Source organism: Ostrea edulis, chromosome 6, assembly GCF_947568905.1.
Source record: "Ostrea edulis chromosome 6, xbOstEdul1.1, whole genome shotgun sequence".
Taxonomy (NCBI): Eukaryota; Metazoa; Mollusca; class Bivalvia; order Ostreida; family Ostreidae; genus Ostrea; species Ostrea edulis.
The window spans coordinates 31008638-31029623 of record NC_079169.1 but is presented as its reverse complement, the minus strand read 5'-3'; the positions used below and the strand labels follow the sequence as shown (position 1 = coordinate 31029623).

Below are 20986 nucleotides of genomic sequence, written 5' to 3'. Positions count from 1 at the left end.
TCAACACAAATGGCACACGACACATTGTCTTATGGTATACCAAATATCAAAGGCCTAAGTCAAAAGACCAAAAAAGTTATGGTAAGGACAGTAAAAATACCCCAAAAATTCCATTATTTGACCTCTACATAAAAGGTCAAAGGTCACAGCACAGTGTCTTATTATCGTGATATACCCACATACCAAATATCAAAGGCCTATGTCATAAGACAAAGTTATGGCCCGGACAAACTTTGTATGATAATTGCAAAAGAAGAAGAAAAAGTGTAAAAAGAATTCATACAAAAACAATATGTCCCCCTTCTGGGGAAGGAGAGAGATAATTATTGATGAAAAAAGAACAATCACATTTACAGATACCCCTAGTATAAATCACTAAACATGAATTTTGTGGACGAAAATACGAGTAGTCAAGCACCTGTGATATTGAGAAGTGGTAAGGGGATAAAATCCTATTTTTTAACCCCTTGACCATAATTATATAACTTGAATCTACATTTACACCCACCCATGACTTGGAAATAGATATACTGTTTTTCGCCATGCCAGGGAGGCAAGGTGGATGGAGATACAAAGTATCATATTGACCAAGAAAATGTTAGTAATTGTTTATCATATGATTGAATAATTTAAAATATAGAAAACTGGCCCAAAGAAATTACAGGGTGGGGGATGACAGAGGCCCTCCATGTGTAGAAATACATCTTTTCTAACAAATGTTTTTTGAAAATTCGTCAATTTTTGCCCCGCCTCTAGGGTGCTGGAGTCCTGAAATTTACATTTTATGTTCCCCTTGTCCTAAAGATGCATCAAATAAATTTGAATAGAACTGGAATGGTGGTTATCAAGAAGATGATAAAAATGTTCAATTGCTAACGCACGACGACGGACCCAGACCAAATGCAATTTAAATTCACCTGAATGATTCAGGTGATTTAAAAAGGCTACGGGTAATGCATTTTCATTGTTTTAAATAAATAACTCCGGTGACCATAAAGCAGTTAAGGCCCGGAAGCCTCTTGTTTCACAGAACGTGATCCTATATTTTAAACCTATAGACCTTCAGTTTTGATAGATACGTTAAGAGTCCTCAGATGTTCCAGACAATATCTACAGATTTCTGAACAGTGTGGCCATTTATCACGCATCAATCTATGGTGCGCACGATGTGTGAGCAATATAGACACTGAACATTTAAACCCCCGGGTTCAAAAGCACTAAATAGCACTGTCACACGGCTGGTGAATCTTCAATCAAAAAAGTCTACAAGAAATAAGAACTTTTCTGCTATTCTTTCAAAACTTGGATGTGTAGCAGATATGTTGTGGGACCAGACTAAGAATGAAGACGCTGAAGGTCCTGTACCCTCTGTCGGTATTTCTGTTTGTTTTCCTGCTAACTTATGTCTATTTTCACAGAACAGCCACGCGGTACCAAACCGTAGTGTTAAACACTGAACCCACGAAGACAGACTTGGGTCTAGCCTCGAACAACGAAGCAGACTTTAAAGAAATAGTGTTGCCGTCATATGATGTCGACTTAAAGTTAATTAAAGCCGTGGACAGTCTTCAGAGACGAGAGCCGACAGAAATTGGACCGGTTAACTACGAAAAATTCCGTTACATGCTGAATCCGAAAAATGTCTGTAAAGGATTTCAAAAAACGTTGACAAACGTGCTTGTGTTGGTAAAATCTGCCCCAGATCATCAACGGCTGAGACAGTGGCTACGGTTGTTAGTGAAGGATACTGCCGGAAGTTATGCCAAAAACATACGAATGCTCTTCTTGTTAGGGTTTTCTGAGAAAGTGAACAGAGATCTAAAGATAGAGCATACCAAATACGGTGATATCATTCAGAAAAATTTCATTGACACATACAGAAATCTGACGTACAAAACTCAAATGGGCTATGAGTGGGCAACTGCTTTCTGTTCGTCTGCCAGTTTTATCATGTTTCAAGATGACGATTTTTTCACCAATGTGAAGAACGTGTTCAGCTTTATTTCCAAGCAGTACAAGCCGGAAAATGTGTTTATAGGACGCCTGGTAAAGTCTGGAGCGTCTGTTGTCCGAGACAGAGCCAGTAAATGGTTTGTGTCCAACATTGTGTTCTCCAACGACGTTTTCCCGCCTTATTTCCCGGGAGGAAGTTACCTTGTAAGTGCGGAGATAGGTAGGAGGCTATCCCTGGCTTTTCCTTATGTTCAAAACATCCCCGTGGACGATGTGTATGTGGGCCTTGTAGCATCAAAATTGGGCATTACTCTGAAATATTCTGCGCTCTTTGATTTTGCAAATTGTCAAAACTGGAGTAATTCCTTGGCGTGTAAAGCCTTCCTGTAAAACGACATATAATGCAAGTGAAGAATTCTGGCCTCGATTACATCTGAATTGTTTGTGAAGAATACACAATTTAAGATGAACTGGTTGGTTGTTCGTTTTACGTCCCGTCGAGAATTTTTCACTCATACTGAGACGTCACCAGCTGTGAAGGCGTAGCAGTGTACCAACGCCTGCAGCGACACGGGACTTCCGTTTTTAACGTCATATCCGAAAGACCCGTGATTCTCACTTCTAAATGCCGAGCATTTGGCGAAGGAGCAGTCACTGCCTATGTTTACGTCATAGGTTTGACGCAGCCGTGCCAGGAGCGGGACATGAACTCACGACCGCCCGTTTACGAAGCATATGTTCTACCACTGAGATGGTTGAACTCTTTGATCTCATGAATTACATGTGCACATTTACATTCCGGAGAATATGTACCATTACATTCTGAGGAGTACCGGGGTTGTTTCATCTAATTTTCAATCCATGAAGCAAATGACTAACGAATGGCCTTGGTTGTGTTTGCTTCCGATGAATACACGATAAGCGCAGTAATAACACCCTGAATATACACTGATACATTCTGTTTGAGTCGATGATATGGGGCTCACGTCAACCCCTAAAGTTATCAGACAGCAGACCTTCATTGGACCAGCATGGATCCAGTGATGCTCGCTTTAAATATCATCTGTCCAATGTTGGCAAGCAAAATGGTCCCATTATCGGTTACCCACGGATGCTTTTCATCGATGTTTGAGGAAGCGTGTGTGGTTTGCAACGATGCATTGGCCCTATACTGACAATTGGTCCAATTGTTCAAGCGTGCCAATTGGTGAAATTTTGGTACCATGTTTTATAAATGTTTGGTGAACGTTGCATCAAGGCAATAAATACTGTACATTTTTACGTCAAGCCAAATTGTCTCAGAAAACAATAAACCCTATGAAATATTACAGAGGAAAATATTGTTTGTTTTAGTTGTACATGCTCTTTTAATGTTGCTTTACAGTGGTGTGGTCATATTTCGAAAGTCATCAGCTTTGAATTATACTTTCGTTTGGAATGATGGGTACCTAGTATCAAACACACAATCATTTTCCAGTACCAGCAAAGACGTAATGCTGATACTCCATCAACGTGAGAAAGAATTCTGACCAACCGGCGGAGATTTGACCTTGATACAGAATCATTTATTGGGATGTATTTATAACGTCTAGGGCGTAAATTGACAACCTGCAAGATTAACCCAACAGGAGTGTTTTGTTTATCTTTGTTGTTTTGCGTCCCATTCGAGAAATTTTCACTTATATAGAAAGACCAGCTTTGACTTCTGACTTCAGAGCTGTAAAATAAAGCCAGGGGGTTCTTTATCATGCCAACGCCTGAAACCGGCCGGACTTTCGCCTCACGTACAAACGTCTGATCATTTCATATATGTCGATTCTTACAGGGGTAATTTATTTATAGAATTATTGGATAAGGAATCCAATAAATGATCTCTACAGCTGTTTTCTGACAACCAACCAGTAAGTTAATTGTCCTGAGTCCAAATATTGCTGAAATCCAATTTAGAAGCAAGTTTAACTATGACTATGAACATTTAAATTAATTTCACCAGAATTGTTAAATATCCAAAATAACAAAACTTGCAACTTCTATTATTGTAGAGAGTCTTTCACAGGCATCCTCTTCAAGGAGGTGTACTGTACATCGTAATAATGACTGACGTCCTTTTAATATCAATGTCAGCAATATTTGTATACTACTTTGCCTATAATTAGGTAGCCCAAGTCGTTTAGCGTGTCCATTCCTGATCTGTGGATCGCGGGTTCGAGTCCAGCAAGGGTTTAATCTTTTTTTAAAGATTACTTTCTACAAAAACTTCATTTTTTGACTAAATGGAGTAAGTTGAAAGTTTACTATTCCTGCAGGATACTTCTTCTACACGAAAAACGCTAGGCAGCCTGTTCTTCGTGTACACATTACCGCATGCGTGGGTCTGGTCAGATACTGCTCGTATTCCAGCACTTGTCAAGATTGGTCTTAAAATCGTTCAAGTCCTTCACACTCACGACCGAGTCAGGCATTCGATTCCAATCGTTGACGACTCCCATCGCAAACGAGCACTTTCTGACCTGACGTTCTGGCTTTTAACAGCTTAATTCTGTGTCCTCTGGTTTTGCTTGTATTGGACATTGGCTGCAGCTTCTTGTTGTCAACTGTGTCTTTCCAAGTCAAGATCTTGTCCACTTGAATCATATCGCCCTTCTGTATATTGCATGGAAGGTAGCTTAAGACGTTGCAGCCTTTCTTCATAGGAATGATTTCTGATGCCGTTGCATGCAAAGCTTCGTTACTGGTCTCTGTACCTAATTTCTAACTTGATATCGTATGCAAACTGTTGTATCCGAGGTGCATTGCTGTACTCAAGTGTTGGACAAACTATCGTTGTGTACAATATCTTGATAACTACTGGTCCTTTCGAAATTTTCCTCCACTCCCCTCCCCCCATCCTCACAATATCAGGAGTCCTGGGTCCACTGAGTGACTCATGGCCGTCATACCACAACTCCTGGCGTTGTGAGGGTAATTTTCGCCCATATTTCTCTGGTAGTGTCATGCCTCCTTAAAAATGTAGTGTAGTGAGACAAGATCGGCCGTTGAACAAACATTCTTACTTCCGAACCTTTTAAATGATCAATTATCCTGGTAAATGGAATCCCTTAAAGGATTGTGACAATACATGTACATTTATTTTATATGTATAATATTGCATTACATGAAATGTATTTTTTTTTTTGTATGCAAAAATAGGGTTGTGCCATTTAAAACTCTTTTTTTTTCAAATGACACCACCCTATCTAAAAAAAAAAAAAAAAAACAACCCAAAAAAAACCAACAAAAAACAACCAAATAAAAAACCAACAAAAAACCACTGGGCAAGAAAAGCTGAGAAACACATGAAAGGTTCCTGATATAGTGTAGATTCAAGTTTGTTTAGATCATGACTCCTGTATAAGTTATACATGCGAATATATATATATAGATCTATATATAATTCAATAAAAAAGCAGGAAAATATACAGTTCCAAAATATATTTAAATCACTAGCGCTTTCTGGATTTTAAAATCCATCCTCATGAGCGGTAGTGATTTAAATATATTTTGGAACTGTATATTTTCCTGCTTTTTTATTGAATTATTTTGACTGTGTGATATCAACTCTTTCTATTTGGATTATATATATATATATATATATATATATATATATATATATATATATATATATATATAATCTTTAAAAATCTCCTCAAGAACCACTGGGCCAGAAGAGTGGTGATTTACCTAAAAGCTTCCTGATATAGAAGAGACTCAAATTTGTTCAGATCATGGCCCCCAGGGGTAGGGTGGAACCACAATAGGGGATCAAAGTTTTCCGGCCATGCAGATATACAGGAAAATCTTCTTTTCCAGAACCACTGGTACAATTTCAATCAAACTTGGAACAAATTATCCTTGGATGAAGGGGATTCAATTTTGTTCAAATGAAGAGCCACGTCCCCCTTCAAAGGGGAGATAATCACAAAAATGCAAAAATAGAGTGGTGTGATTTAAACCACTGGGCCAGAAAAGCTTCCTGACAAAGTTGAGAACTCATGACCCCTGGGATTCGGAAGGAGCTACAATAGGGGATCAAAGTTTTGCATGTGAATGTATATGGAACCACACTTGGCACAAAGCATCATTAAGTAGATGAAATTTTTTAATATGACTGTTCAAAAGACCATACCTGTGCAGGGGCATATTCATAATTAATGAATTTGAAGTCAAGTTTAATAATTAAGTTTGATAATTAATGAATTTCTAGTCGTTACCTTTGAAAAGTTTTTTTTTCTGAACCAAGCTGTTTGTATATAATGATCGTTTTGCTTTTAAAAGCTTGTTTATTGCTAGGAACTGCTGCCAGAGGTTATTTTAGGGTCTATAGGGGGGTCGAAATAAGGCCCCATTCCCAATGCTAAAAAGCAGGTATTCCCCCCAATTTTTGCTTAAAAATTCCTGGTAAATGAGACCCATTAAATGATTGTGACAACACAAGTACATGTATTTATATGTACAATATGATTTGATATTGCATTACATGAGATGCATTTTTTCGTACGACTTACTTTACGAATATGTCATAGAACAAAGTGTTTGATACTGAATAAAAGCGCGAAATCTTGAAAATGACAGGTATGTGATAGGACCAGGAATTTAACGACACTAAGTACTTAGTTGGGTTAAATAAGTAAATAGCGAGGTAAACTGGGTTGCATTTATGATTTTGCGTTGTAGATTGTTTTGGTTTTCTTGAGAAGTTGGAAAAGGAAAACGTTGAAGGCACGAAAAATGACCAGGATTTGCATCAGAAATGGATACACCTCAAATCTAGCAGGGACAAACTCCAAACAAAGCTTGACCATTTAGAGAGAACTGAGGTATATAATATTCAGTGGGTTCCGTATCTGCCGTTGGAGCGTCATCTCTTGAATTTGATTTTCTAGGTCCCCTGAATCAGTGAACGCCCTACCATGTAGGAGTTTGAAATTTTATCAATGAAGTCAAAAATATTCACTTGATTGACCAAGCCATGAGCTATGCGTAAAAACAAGTAATAAAAATATCCCATGTGAGTAACTCACTGGTTAAAAGACACCTATATACTTGCATGATTACAGAAATTTAACAACTGAGAGTGGCAACAAATGATGTAGAGTACTTCAGTATAACTGTTATGAAAACAATCCATTATCAGTTCAGTGGGTCGTTAATTTACTGATAAAACTAGAAATATTTTAATGTACAAGTGATTTCACATTTAGCCTAAATACGGAATATCGGAACCATTATTTCGTCTCCGATTCCGTCATGGTTTTAATATTTAGTATGCCCAACGAGATAACGTTTTCTGCGTTAACTTGGGCAACTTCCAATAGACAAGCACCTAGTTATTACTAATTATTATCAGATATAGTGAGTTAAGGGACAGTTAAGCATCGATTTTGAAAGTTGAGGGCTGGGGAGCAAACAGAGAATAAATGTGTCATTATATATGAAGAATTTTTTTTTTAGCAAGAAAAGCAATTCTGCCCAAACCCCAAAATCGTAAACTCAATACTGAATAGGGAGGGGGGGGGGGGGTATTCTTCAGTACATGTACGAGTTCAATGCTTGCATTTCTGCTACCTCTTATCACCATTATAACAAGTGACCAGCTAATAAATCGATCTTTGCATGTACTAACATTGTATATGATAATAACACGGTAAGTACGTCTCATGTCAAGGGGGGGGGATGTGTGTGTTAGGTGTAGTAGAAGTGAGGGAGAGGGGGCTTCATGTTGAGCTCTGGGGATCGATGCATGAAATGTGATTATTTATATCATTTTATTGCGGATGGTTGTTTTAATGAATCGAGAAAATAAATCTCATTAAGTAAATATCCATATACATGCCTTGAAGCTAACTTTTTATGTCACCAGTCCAGTCGGACTGATGGGGTATAATTTCAACCTGTCCGCAGAAAATTTTACCAGTCCAACAGAGTTTTCCAGAAATAAATTTAAACATATGTTGTTAATATTATTAAAATAAAATTGAACTCAATATGCCTCAGACAATATTATAACACTTAAATGTGGGATTTATATTTACGAATCAGATTCGTCTGATATCTACAGATCGAAGTATTTCAAATGTGTGTATACAATTTCATAAGCATATTTTCCAAAATGATCCTTGAGAAAATTAACCAGTCCCATTGGACTGACTAAAACAAATGTCAATCAGTCCGCCATACTTTTAACCAGTCACAGACTGACGGACATATGTTAATTTCGAGCCTTGATATACGTACATAGAGGAAATAATTTTTTTTTCATCTTCGCTTTTAAACATCAGAAATTTAGTATAATAACTCATGTTTTTGGTACTAGGACATTCACCTACAACATTCTGCAAAATAACTTACAAACCAGGTAAATATTTTTGTATCAGAAATGAGTCGTCTTTAGCCCTCACTATTTTGTATACAATAATTGTCCAAGTGATGCTTAATTTTCGTAACTTCTTTTTCTGAAGAGTTCCAAAAATTTTTAGTTCCGTAACCCGTATTTTAAGGCAAAGGAAAATAGAAAATGTAGTTATGTGAAATACTGTTACAAGTGTTATTCCAAAATATTTAGCAATTTGATTATTTCTAAAGGAATGGATTTCTAAACAAGCATCCATAAGCTGTCTTACAGTCATTTAGATGTATGTCATGAACACAGTTGTACATCGTTTTTAACATCAGTGGTTTTCCAAGTTTTAACAATGGACACGCAAATCATGGTATGGCATAATGCCAAGCACTGCCAACTGATTTATGCATCATTGACTTATAAATTGAAAACTAGAGTTGAGAAGAACTATGTTGAATGTAAATATCATAATTTAGCTTTGTGATATCATGTATTTTCTTTTGGTTGGTATAAAAGTATCATCAATCTAAAAATTATATTGATCATGACATTGTCAATATTATATAATTGTATGCATCCAGTAATTATATAATATGTTGTACGGTGTGACCGTTGAGACGAGCAAAGCCCATAAACATCTTGCAACATGACTAATAGACATTTTATTCGCCTCCTCATTTAACGCGGGTAACATAACAAGGTGGATGTAAACAGTTACATTGTGACGTCATATTAGCTGCAATGTTTTTTCTTCTTCTCTGAAACCAAGCAAAAACAAAATGTTTGAAGCTATAAGAAATCTTGTCTGGAATTTAAAAACGTTTATGGTACTTTCTAAACAATCTAATTATTTTAATTATGGGTTTGTCCAGGAAGTATACCGCAGTGACGGCGACATTTTTCCAGAAGCATTATGGGTAATACTCATCTTTTTTCAGCTGATGAAGAGCAAATCACGCGACTCATGTGTAATCATTGGAGCGAGCTCGTCACGTTGCTTCGCTCGCTATAAAAACTTGAATAATTTCAAAGGCACAGTTTGTCAAATTTATTAGTTATAAACATACTGGTGAAGTGTTAAAAACAGGGTCACAATAGGGTTTATTAAAATTGTGCAACTCGGGTTAGCATTCTCCATTGTATTAGTGTTCAATTTCATATATATATATATTATTACTACAGTAACTTGATCCAAAAAGTCGGATCACGTCGAGTTGACAGGCGCTGATCATCAGATCACACAAGACGTGAAAGGTCGAGTTTGATCTGATGATCCGTGCCTGTCAACGAGATGTGATCCAACTCTCCGGATCAAGTTACTGTAGTAATGATAAATTTATTATATACCCCCTTATGCATTTTGAATCCACATTTATAAGATAATAAATATAATCCAAATTACCAAAAACTCAGACATACAGTGAAATTGTATTTTGTGTATGCAGTTTTGTTTGTGACATGGTCAATATTTTCCACAAAAAATGTTGCGGTGATGCATTGTGACATTATCAGTTTCAGAGGATACTGATACAGAATCAGAAAACCATATTGTGGTGATCCGGAAAACCGGATCACACGCTGTGAAATCCACAGTATAAAAAAACGATACATTGATTTGATGGTTATTTAATAATGTATTTATGAGTATTGTTTAGATGAATATGTTAATTGATTTGAATATTTATTAACAACAAAACATGCCTTTATCCTTTTTAGAAGCAATTAGAAGAAGAAATTGAAGCAGAGGTCAGGGATCAAAAGTCAAAGCCCAGAAGTGAAGAGCTTAGTGAGAGACACCAGTATTTAGAAGACTTGCTGAGTTTATATCGAGTCACAGGTGAGAATGCTTCAAAGTAGCATAAAATGCTTCGTCTTCATGCCTCCACTTGTATGTCAAACCACTATAATGACAAGTATGTGTGTGATAATTACAAAGTAACCAGTAGAGGTGTAGGATATTTTCAGATTCCTTGATTCTTTTTAAACTCATTTGATTTATCTGAAGGTCCTTAGTTCTACGTAAAGTTGACTAGAATTATCTTTGATAACATCTTTTTTAAGGTAGGTCATTAAACTAAAATTTTATCTAATGGCTCGTCAAAACACCTCTTATGTAGTATGATCTCACCATCAAAATAGTGATACAAGCTCTCAAGTATTTTATATGAATTTTTTGTGATCTATCCCAGAATGATAAAAAACAGTGCTTTGTTTGCAAAAAGGATTCTCTTAGAGTCCAAATTTCATTGTTTTGAAATTGAAAACTTTCAAATTCACTTTATTTGGTCTAAAAATGTAGTTTTAGTTAAAAGCAATCTGGAAAAAAAAAATTTTTTAAAACCCTGCTGGACTCGAAACCGTGATCTACAGTTCAGCTGTTGACACATCTACAGTTCAGCTGTAGACACGCTAATCTACTGAGCTCTGTAGCTAGCAAGGGATTTACATATAAAGTATTCAAAAGTATAATGACCATATTTCTTATCTGTTAAATGGATGGTGAGATTTAGGTAATCGCGGTATCATTTTGAAGGGTTCATCAAATAAAAAATAATCCACCATAGGAATTTTCAAAATTTTGTTTGCAGCTTGATTTATTTCTCCAAGAATTTAACATTGAAGTCTTTGGAAAGATCATGTTTTATTAAAATATTTTAAAAAGAAATTTTATTTTCATTTAAATCCCTTTGTAGAAAGTTAAATACATTTTTTCTTTATCAAAATATGAAATAAAAGTAATCATTTACCACACATATTTAGAAAATTAGATTTTTCTTATTTTTACAAAGGGCTGATAACTCTTCAAAAAAGTCTCAAGTGCAAAAAAGGTTGGATTTTTAAAATCATTTAACTGTCATGTGAATTTCATCTACATCACTTTCATCATTATTTAACAATAAACATAATTTATGTCAATTTAAATCCTTCAAAATTGTTCATTATACATTGGATACCTTAAATTGAAAAGGAATAGACAAATATTGCTGATATTTATATTTTCATCCATGTTTTTAAAGGAAGTCAGCCATTATGACAATGTAGTACACCTCCTTAAGTATTTTTTGTTTGTTTTTTGAATTATTATTTCAGGTATGCACGTGTGCTATGAGGATAGGAACCAGTTTACGGTGTGTTTGGATGCATCATATTATGACACGATTTTAGAATCTTACCATATAGAGTTGAAGGAGAGAGATAGAAGTTATGTTATACATCGTCATTCACTGCCAGAATTCATCCCCACACTTCAGTTAGAAAGAGAGCATTTGGCAACTGGTGATATTGCATCTTTTCTGTCTCTCATTAACACCTACCTGCAGGCATATGTGTTTAAAAGGGAAGAACTTGTGAGGATTAAGGTAAAGTTTTATTTGATGTCCCCCCTCCAGTTTGGGCATTTTTAGCTCAGGACCTGAGCCGAAGGCTCAAGTGTGCTTTTCTGATAAAAATTTGTGCGTTGTCTGTCGTTGGTGTAAACTTGTCACATTTTCATTTTCTTCTTCAGAACCATTGGGCCACTTTCTACCAAACTTGGTACAAATTATTCTTTGGTGAAGGGGATTCAAATTGTTCGAATGAAGGGCCATGCCCCCTTCCAAGGGGAGATAATCACAAAAATGCAAAACTAGGGTGGTGTCATTTAACAGGGATAGACGTTAACTTTTTATCTCACTTGCCCTTTGGGCAAGTAAACTTGAACGTTCACTTGCTTAATTGTCTGAAATTTTTTAGACTCTAATGTGCTTATCAACCAGTAATTTTAATTAGCTCTCTCTGTGTCAACCGATGAATAGTTAAGTTTTCACTTCTTTAAAATAATTTTCCCTTCTTTTTTTTTTTTCTCCAGTGTAAGAGGTTATACCTGTGAATTATGCCATACAAGTTGCAATATTGTAGGTGAATGAAATTGATGAAAAAATTCATTGACAGTTATAAATAAGAAAATTACAATGTTTATTGTAGGAAAATAGATCTTTTCACCGCAAAAGAACAAACAAGGGACGTAACATGAGGCAAAGTTTTGATACATGTATTTGATTCAAATGCTCAATGTATTATTTCAATTTTTAAAATAAGTTTTCAAAAGTGTAACAAATCAGTTTTTATTGTATAACTCAATGAAATATTCATGGATGATAGAAATTCTGTAAATTATATAACCGGTAAAAAAAAATACAAATTACCAGCGATAGCAGGTGTTGCGCTGCATGAATTTCTGACACATGACACATATCATACTGCTCAGTGCCGGGGTGTTGATTAAACCTCAAAATTGGGATTGTCATGCCGCCTAAATCTCACGTTTTCTTTTTAATTTGGATTTATTTTTATTTTCTAACATTGCCTTTTCTCTTATCATCTTCTCTCTGAGCGTTTACCTCACTAAAATACTTTGAGAGACAGTTGTGAAGCTGCCATTTTCTCACAAATGTGACTAAGATAAGTGGTATGTCTGATAGTTTATGTTATTTGGAACGACTTACTGATAGGATAAGATATGTTACGATCTTCACTAGTAGTAGTTGTAGTATTAAAAATAAACTGATGATTGAGTAATACGGAGTTGGAATTTACTTTCTAATATTTGATAATCATCCAAGCTTAACACAATTATTATGATAATGACATTTCCTACTAAAATAATCACTTGCCCCATTGGGCAAGTGTGTATTGAGTTTCACTTGTCCGAACTGGGTTTTCACTTGCCTCGAGCAATCGGACAACCGTTAGTGTCGATCCCTGTTTAAAAATCTTCTTTTCAAGGACCACTAGGCCAGAAAAGCTGAAATTTACATGAAAGCTTCCTGACATAGTGAGTGGCTAGAGCCATCACGCTCAAAATCACATGGCCTCTCACCTCTGTCGACGCAGGTTCGAATCCCGCTCGCGCCAGTAAGTGAGAAAGTTTCCCAGTTTACTTTCAGAAGGTCAGTGGTCTCATCCCAGGTACATTGTATCTGGGTTCTCCCTTCTACCAATAAAAACTGAGTGCCACCAGATAACTGAAAAATTGTTGAGTGTGGCGGAAAACATCAATCAATCAATCCTAACAAAGTGGAGATTCAAGTTTGCAAAACTCATGACCCCTGGAATTAGGGTGGGGCCACAATAGGGGATCAAAGTGTTACTTGCGAATGCATAGGGAAGTAAACTTGGCACAAAGCATCCTTACTAGATGAAATTTGTCTTTAGAAGACTGTTAAACAAAACTTAGCATGTGGCCATGTCAGAGCACTAATTCAGGAATCACAACGCTGCTGTACATCCCCTCATTATTGTTGAGTCCCAAATTGTAATATTTAAACTTTTGAAATATACATGGTAAGTGAACTTTTTTTGAGGTGCAAAACTTGGTTTTTATATTGACACATTATAGGCCTGATTATTTAATTTCTCAATGATAATGTTGTCAGAAATCTGTGACTACTCACACTTTCACTATGATATTATTATCAGCTATACTCACATTGATCTCAGTTAAGTGAATTATCATTAATCCTAACCACCAGTAAATCTTCAATTTTGAAATTTCAACTAAGGAGTTTTGTAAGGTTAGACAAATGTAATGACTATATAATTGGTATAATGATTGAGTTGTGTAAATTATCTATCACTTATTTTGACTCAATTCTATGATTGATATATTTTTTAATATTAATTGAAATAGGTCATTTTAATTTTTTTGAGTTTGGAAAAATATTTACAACTGGTCCCAACATTGGTGAGTGTAACATGTGAAGAAGACGTGTGTTGTTAGATAGATATTAACCATGTTCATAAATATTTCTCACATAGGCATGGACGAAGTTTCATACGATAGCATTAGACCTGCAGTCAGGCTAATCTTAACAGCCAGTGTTACCACAACAAATGTCGCAGTTATAAGCTTTGTTCGTAAATTCATTTGTGTAAGACAATAAACATTACAAAACAGAAAAACAGGACTGCCAGATTGGATGAGTAGGTGGCTGTTAATTTTAATCCCTGTAAAATAAATGTTTACATCATTCAATCAGTTCGGCTCTTTTGTTAATGTAGTTAAATATGCACAGAAAATGAAATAAAGCATTAAAAAAAAAACGTAGTGTTTTTCTGACTGACACCTGCAAAGCATAGGAGCTTTGTCTTTCTGTCTCTCACACCATGGCTAGAACTGTTAGAGAAAGGGCTTTAATATGCCACAATACATATTCCTTTGAGCAGTTTAATTAATTTTACATATGTATGGGTATAAGTGTATGGCCATTTTGTCTTTCTGTAGAAATTTATTAAGAAGAGTGGTTTGTCGTGTGATGTACAGAACACCTCAAGTTACGATTATACCGAAATCAAGTTGGAGAATTCCAGACAGCTTTACAGACTTAAACTGGTGTTCGGATTAATGAATGTACTGCCAGACAGAGTTCAGATAGGTAGGTCATTAGCATGTTCTTCTATGTTTCCGTTACACGAGAGGCAACACTCCACAAAGCGCTGTACAAGTATATTTCTAAATCATTCAGGACAGTGGGACTCTACTCAAAATACATCATAAAATTTATGAAGTAGTTTGTTCAGGCTTTATTGCATCCTGGTCCTGTATGTTTTCCTTTAATTGTTTAAATAACAATAAATTTTGATACACCAGGAAAGTAGACCTTTTACTGTATAAAACTACCACTTCCAGGAAGTTGCTGTTCAGGTAAGGAGGCAGAGCTTCTTCCTGTCCAATCAGTTTGAATCATAGGTACTGATTGGGGGGGGGGGGGCTTGTTAGGACACTGATCACCACCGTCTTTGGTATCGTTATGATACACTGTATCTTAACTTGATCTCTCATGAATTTTGCTCCTGTGCTTTTACTTAAAGTCTTTACATTTATGTTGAACATTGAAATAATATTAACAAATTAAAAACCTTCAAAAACTTTCCTATATTATATTTCCATGGAATTTATTTTGTGTAGTTATGATTTATTTTCATCATGGAAAAACTCCCATATTATTTTTTAATTGATTTTTTTACATTGATTTTAGAGGAAGATTCAGAGATCCAGAGAGACATAAAAGAATGGAAAAGTTTACTTTTGTCTAAACCACTTGATAGTTCAGTTACTATGATTGTAAAAGACATTTTGAATTGACTGTGATGTGTAGTAACAGTGTTAAATGTAAAATTAGCAACTCATTGTACTGTACATTCTATGCTATATCATCTATTAGTGGAAACATTTACAAGAACTTTTTTGTATCTTTTATGTTAAAGTTGATGAATGAAAAATTTGCTTGATTATTTAATAAATTAGATATACTCATTTTTTATCATTTGAGATTAGTGATGTGAAAGAGTTTCCCTTCTCACCAATTTTTAGAAACTAGAATTGTAGTGTTCCAAATTCATTTATGTCTTTAAAATGACAAAGCATTTTTCTGCTTTGTTTACTGCATTGTACTGGAAATGGTGTAAGAGTTGTCTCTCTTGCTTTATTCACTCTCTTGTATAATAAGGTAAGATTACAGTAAGCCACAATCAGCTGATGCATGATGATAACAACAACACAACACAATGTTTGCTCATTTGATAACACCCTGATATTAAATGATGTTGGTCTACATCTTGTCAAAAAGGGGGACTTGTCCACCGTGCTCTCGTGACACTGATACACTGTCAGTTCTATACAGTGCACTTGTTACTGATAATGGAAGCCAAAAGAAATTGTAAGTAGTGAGGGGGCACAGCTGTTTTATCCTGTAGAGGAGAGATTTTAGGGAGCACAGCTGTTTTATCCTCTAGAGAGGAGAGATTTTAGGGGGCACAGCTGTTTTATCCTCTAGAGAGGAGAGATATTAGGGGGCTACGATGGATTCTAGTACTGAAGATACCCTGGATTACCTTAAACCAAAGCCAGCAGAGAGTGAACCACTGCTGGGGAAAACTACATCTGCACCCTCAGGCAAGTTCATACCAGTGAACATTACATGATTCTTACATATATCTCTGAGATTGCATTTAAGGTGGTTAACTACGCCTTGAAAGAGTTTCCAAAATCTGCACAATATGATTTATTTTTTAAAGATGATATGTAATAAGTACATATGTCAACGAGGTAGAAAACAACTACAACAAAAAATATTTGCAATTTCAGAAGAAATAGTAATTCTAAAAATTTATGTCAATAAATATGAACAAAAGACTGGGTGATTTGAACTCGGGGTCTGGGAGTTGGTAACCCAATCCTCTGAGCTGTGATAGTGTTACTGTATAAGTCTTATTGTTATGAGCCACCTTAAACAATACTAATATGGTAATTTTCAATGGCTCATTAAGATTTAAAGAGTGAATTAAGAGTTTATTATGTTTACATCGGACAGAATATTTTAATTGTTTTGCTTAATTGAAAACCTGGAAGGTAGAAATTACCTAGTTGTGTATTATGTAAAAACTATGATAATGTTGCAGGTTTTGGAAAGCGACATGTTTTGGCTTTCTGGGCATTCCTGGGATTTTTTAATGTGTATTGTTTACGTGTGAACCTGAGCGTAGCCTTGGTTGCCATGGTGAACTCCACAGACGATGGATCGTCTTCCGATAACGCTACTGAGTGTTTAGAGGATGCTCCTGCCAACACAACCTCATCATCAAGTACTGTAAGTGTCAACACACCTCATCATCAAGTACTGTAAGTAACAACACAACCTCATCATCAAGTAGTGTAAGTGTCAACACAACCTCATCATCAAGTACTGTAAGTAACAACACAACCTCATCATCAAGTACTGTAAGTAACAACACAACCTCATCATCAAGTACTGTAAGTAACTACACAACCTCATCATCAAGTAGTGTAAGTGTCAACACAACCTCGTCATCAAGTACTGTAAGTAACAACACAATCTCATCATCAAGTACTCTAACTCACAACACAACCTCATCATCAAGTACTGTAAGTGTCAACACAACCTCATCATCAAGTACTGTAAGTAACAACACAACCTCATCATCAAGTACTCTAACTCACAACACAACCTCATCATCAAGTACTGTAAGTAACAACACAACCTCATCATCAAGTACTGTAAGTAACAACACAACCTCATCATCAAGTACTGTAAGTGTCAACACAACCTCATCATCAAGTAGTGTAAGTGTCAACACAACCTCATCATCAAGTAGTGTAAGTGTCAACACAACCTCATCATCAAGTAGTGTAAGTGTCAACACAACCTCATCATCAAGTACTTTAAGTGTCAACACAACCTCATCATCAAGTACTGTAAGTGTCAACACAACTTCATCATCAAGTAGTGTAAGTAACAACACAACCTCATCATCAAGTACTGTAAGTAACAACACAACCTCATCATCAAGTAGTGTAAGTAGCTACACAACCTCATCATCAAGTACTGTAAGTAACAACACAACCTCATCATCAAGTAGTGTAAGTAACAACACAACCTCATCATCAAGTACTGTAAGTAACTACACAACCTCATCATCAAGTAGTGTAAGTAACAACACAACCTCATCATCAAGTACTGTAAGTGACAACACAACCTCATCATCAAGTAGTGTAAGTGTCAACACAACCTCATCATCAAGTACTGTAAGTGTCAACACAACCTCATCATCAAGTACTGTAAGTAACAATACAACCTCATCATCAAGTAGTGTAAGTAACAACACAACCTCATCATCAAGTACTGTAAGTAACAACACAACCTCATCATCAAGTACTGTAAGTAACAACACAACCTCATCATCAAGTACTGTAAGTAACTACACAACCTCATCATCAAGTACTGTAAGTGTCAACACAACCTCATCATCAAGTACTGTAAGTAACAACACAACCTCATCATCAAGTACTGTAAGTAACAACACAACCTCATCATCAAGTAATGTAAGTAACAACACAACCTCATCATCAAGTAGTGTAAGTAACAACACAACCTCATCATCAAGTAATGTAAGTAACAATACAACCTCATCATCAAGTAATGTAAGTAACAACACAACCTCATCATCAAGTAATGTAAGTAACAACACAACCTCATCATCAAGTAATGTAAGTAACAACACAACCTCATCATCAAGTACTGTAAGTGTCAACACAACCTCATCATCAAGTACTGTAAGTGTCAACACAACCTCATCATCAAGTACTGTAAGTGTCAACACAACCTCATCATCAAGTACTGTAAGTAACAACACAACCTCATCATCAAGTACTGTAAGTAACAACACAACCTCATCATCAAGTACTGTAAGTAACTACACAACCTCATCATCAAGTACTGTAAGTGTCAACACAACCTCATCATCAAGTACTGTAAGTGTCAACACAACCTCATCATCAAGTACTGTAAGTAACAACACAACCTCATCATCAAGTAGTGTAAGTGACAACACAACCTCATCATCAAGTACTGTAAGTAACAACACAACCTCATCATCAAGTACTGTAAGTGTCAACACAACCTCATCATCAAGTACTGTAAGTAACAACACAACCTCATCATCAAGTACTCTAACTCACAACACAACCTCATCATCAAGTACTGTAAGTAACAACACAACCTCATCATCAAGTACTGTAAGTAACAACACAACCTCATCATCAAGTACTGTAAGTGTCAACACAACCTCATCATCAAGTAGTGTAAGTGTCAACACAACCTCATCATCAAGTAGTGTAAGTGTCAACACAACCTCATCATCAAGTAGTGTAAGTGTCAACACAACCTCATCATCAAGTACTTTAAGTGTCAACACAACCTCATCATCAAGTACTGTAAGTGTCAACACAACTTCATCATCAAGTAGTGTAAGTAACAACACAACCTCATCATCAAGTACTGTAAGTAACAACACAACCTCATCATCAAGTAGTGTAAGTAGCTACACAACCTCATCATCAAGTACTGTAAGTAACAACACAACCTCATCATCAAGTAGTGTAAGTAACAACACAACCTCATCATCAAGTACTGTAAGTAACTACACAACCTCATCATCAAGTAGTGTAAGTAACAACACAACCTCATCATCAAGTACTGTAAGTGTCAACACAACCTCATCATCAAGTACTGTAAGTAACAACACAACCTCATCATCAAGTAGTGTAAGTAACAACACAACCTCATCATCAAGTACTGTAAGTGTCAACACAACCTCATCATCAAGTAGTGTAAGTGTCAACACAACCTCATCATCAAGTAGTGTAAGTAACAATACAACCTCATCATCAAGTACTGTAAGTAACAACACAACCTCATCAAGTAATGTAAGTGTCAACACAACCTCATCATCAAGTACTGTAAGTGTCAACACAACCTCATCATCAAGTACTGTAAGTGTCAACACAACCTCATCATCAAGTACTGTAAGTAACAACACAACCTCATCATCAAGTACTGTAAGTAACAACACAACCTCATCATCAAGTACTGTAAGTGACAACACAACCTCATCATCAAGTAGTGTAAGTGTCAACACAACCTCATCATCAAGTAGTGTAAGTGTCAACACAACCTCATCATCAAGTACTGTAAGTAACAATACAACCTCATCATCAAGTAGTGTAAGTAACAACACAACCTCATCATCAAGTACTGTAAGTAACTACACAACCTCATCATCAAGTAGTGTAAGTAACTACACAACCTCATCATCAAGTAATGTAAGTAACAACACAACCTCATCATCAAGTACTGTAAGTAACAACACAACCTCATCATCAAGTAGTGTAAGTGACAACACAACCTCATCATCAAGTACTGTAAGTAACAACACAACCTCATCATCAAGTACTGTAAGTAACAACACAACCTCATCATCAAGTAATGTAAGTAACAATACAACCTCATCATCAAGTACTGTAAGTAACAACACAACCTCATCATCAAGTAGTGTAAGTAACAACACAACCTCATCATCAAGTACTGTAAGTAACAACACAACCTCATCATCAAGTAGTGTAAGTGTCAACACAACCTCATCATCAAGTACTGTAAGTAACTACACAACCTCATCATCAAGTACTGTAAGTAACTACACAACCTCATCATCAAGTAGTGTAAGTGTCAACACAACCTCATCATCAAGTACTGTAAGTAACTACACAACCTCATCATGAAGTAGTGTAAGTAACAACACAACCTCATCATCAAGTAGTGTAAGTGTCAACACAACCTCATCATCAAGTACTGTAAGTAACTACACAACCTCATCATCAAGTACTGTAAGTAACAACACAACCTCATCATCAAGTACTGTAAGTGTCAACACAACCTCATCATCAAGTAGTGTAAGTAACAACACAACCTCATCATCAAGTACTGTAAGTAACAACACAACCTCATCATCAAGTACTGTAAGTAACAACACAACCTCATCATCAAGTACTGTAAGTAAAAACACAACCTCATCATCAAGTAGTGTAAGTAACAACACAACCTCATCATCAAGTACTGTAAGTAACTACACAACCTCATCATCAAGTAGTGTAAGTAACAACACAACCTCATCATCAAGTAGTGTAAGTGTCAACACAACCTCATCATCAAGTACTGTAAGTAACTACACAACCTCATCATCAAGTAGTGTAAGTAACAACACAACCTCATCATCAAGTACTGTAAGTGACAACACAACCTCATCATCAAGTAGTGTAAG

The 20986-nt window shown here is 35.9% G+C and overlaps 3 protein-coding genes across 6 annotated transcripts in view; all 3 read left to right on the top strand.

Moving 5' to 3' along the window:
- The first annotated feature begins 1260 nt into the window (after positions 1-1260).
- On the top strand, positions 1261-3276 carry LOC125646652 (lactosylceramide 1,3-N-acetyl-beta-D-glucosaminyltransferase-like). Its single transcript, XM_048873123.2, has one exon. The coding sequence runs from the start codon at positions 1342-1344 to the stop codon at positions 2341-2343; it is 1002 nt and encodes a 333-aa protein (XP_048729080.1). The 5' UTR covers positions 1261-1341; the 3' UTR covers positions 2344-3276.
- Positions 3277-6513: 3237 nt separating this feature from the next.
- On the top strand, positions 6514-15627 carry LOC125646653 (centromere protein O-like). 2 transcript variants are annotated; one of them, XM_048873124.2, is made up of 7 exons: positions 6514-6564; positions 6667-6809; positions 10049-10169; positions 11122-11160; positions 11423-11691; positions 14595-14745; positions 15349-15627. In XM_048873124.2, exons 1-7 carry the CDS (start codon positions 6558-6560, stop codon positions 15453-15455), a joined length of 837 nt encoding a protein of 278 aa, XP_048729081.2. In that variant the 5' UTR covers positions 6514-6557; the 3' UTR covers positions 15456-15627. The 2 variants fall into 2 exon arrangements, with proteins under 2 accessions (XP_048729081.2, XP_048729083.2); XM_048873126.2 differs by lacking the exon at positions 11122-11160.
- Positions 15628-15813: 186 nt separating this feature from the next.
- LOC125646649 (sialin-like) overlaps positions 15814-20986 on the top strand; it is a 35541-nt gene continuing 30368 nt past the window's right edge. For 2 of the 3 annotated variants that reach the window (XM_048873119.2, XM_048873117.2), the window contains exons 1-2: positions 15815-16265; positions 16772-16959. In XM_048873119.2, coding sequence (XP_048729076.1) covers positions 16172-16265; positions 16772-16959 — 282 coding nt within the window. In that variant the 5' untranslated portion in view covers positions 15815-16171. Of the gene's footprint in view, positions 16266-16771; positions 16960-20986 lie in introns of all 3 variants that reach the window. The other variant, XM_048873120.2, reaches the window with a different exon arrangement.

Bases quoted from the DNA above. Each gene is read 5' to 3' on its own strand.
- LOC125646652 (XM_048873123.2), top strand. From the start codon at position 1,342: ATGAAGACGCTGAAGGTCCTGTACCCTCTGTCGGTATTTCTGTTTGTT.
- LOC125646653 (XM_048873124.2), top strand. The intron at 10,170-11,121 runs GTGAGAATGCTT...ATTTTTACAAAG, and splicing joins GAGTTTATATCGAGTCACAG to GGCTGATAACTCTTCAAAAA. The intron at 11,161-11,422 runs GTTGGATTTTTA...TTATTATTTCAG, and splicing joins AAGTCTCAAGTGCAAAAAAG to GTATGCACGTGTGCTATGAG.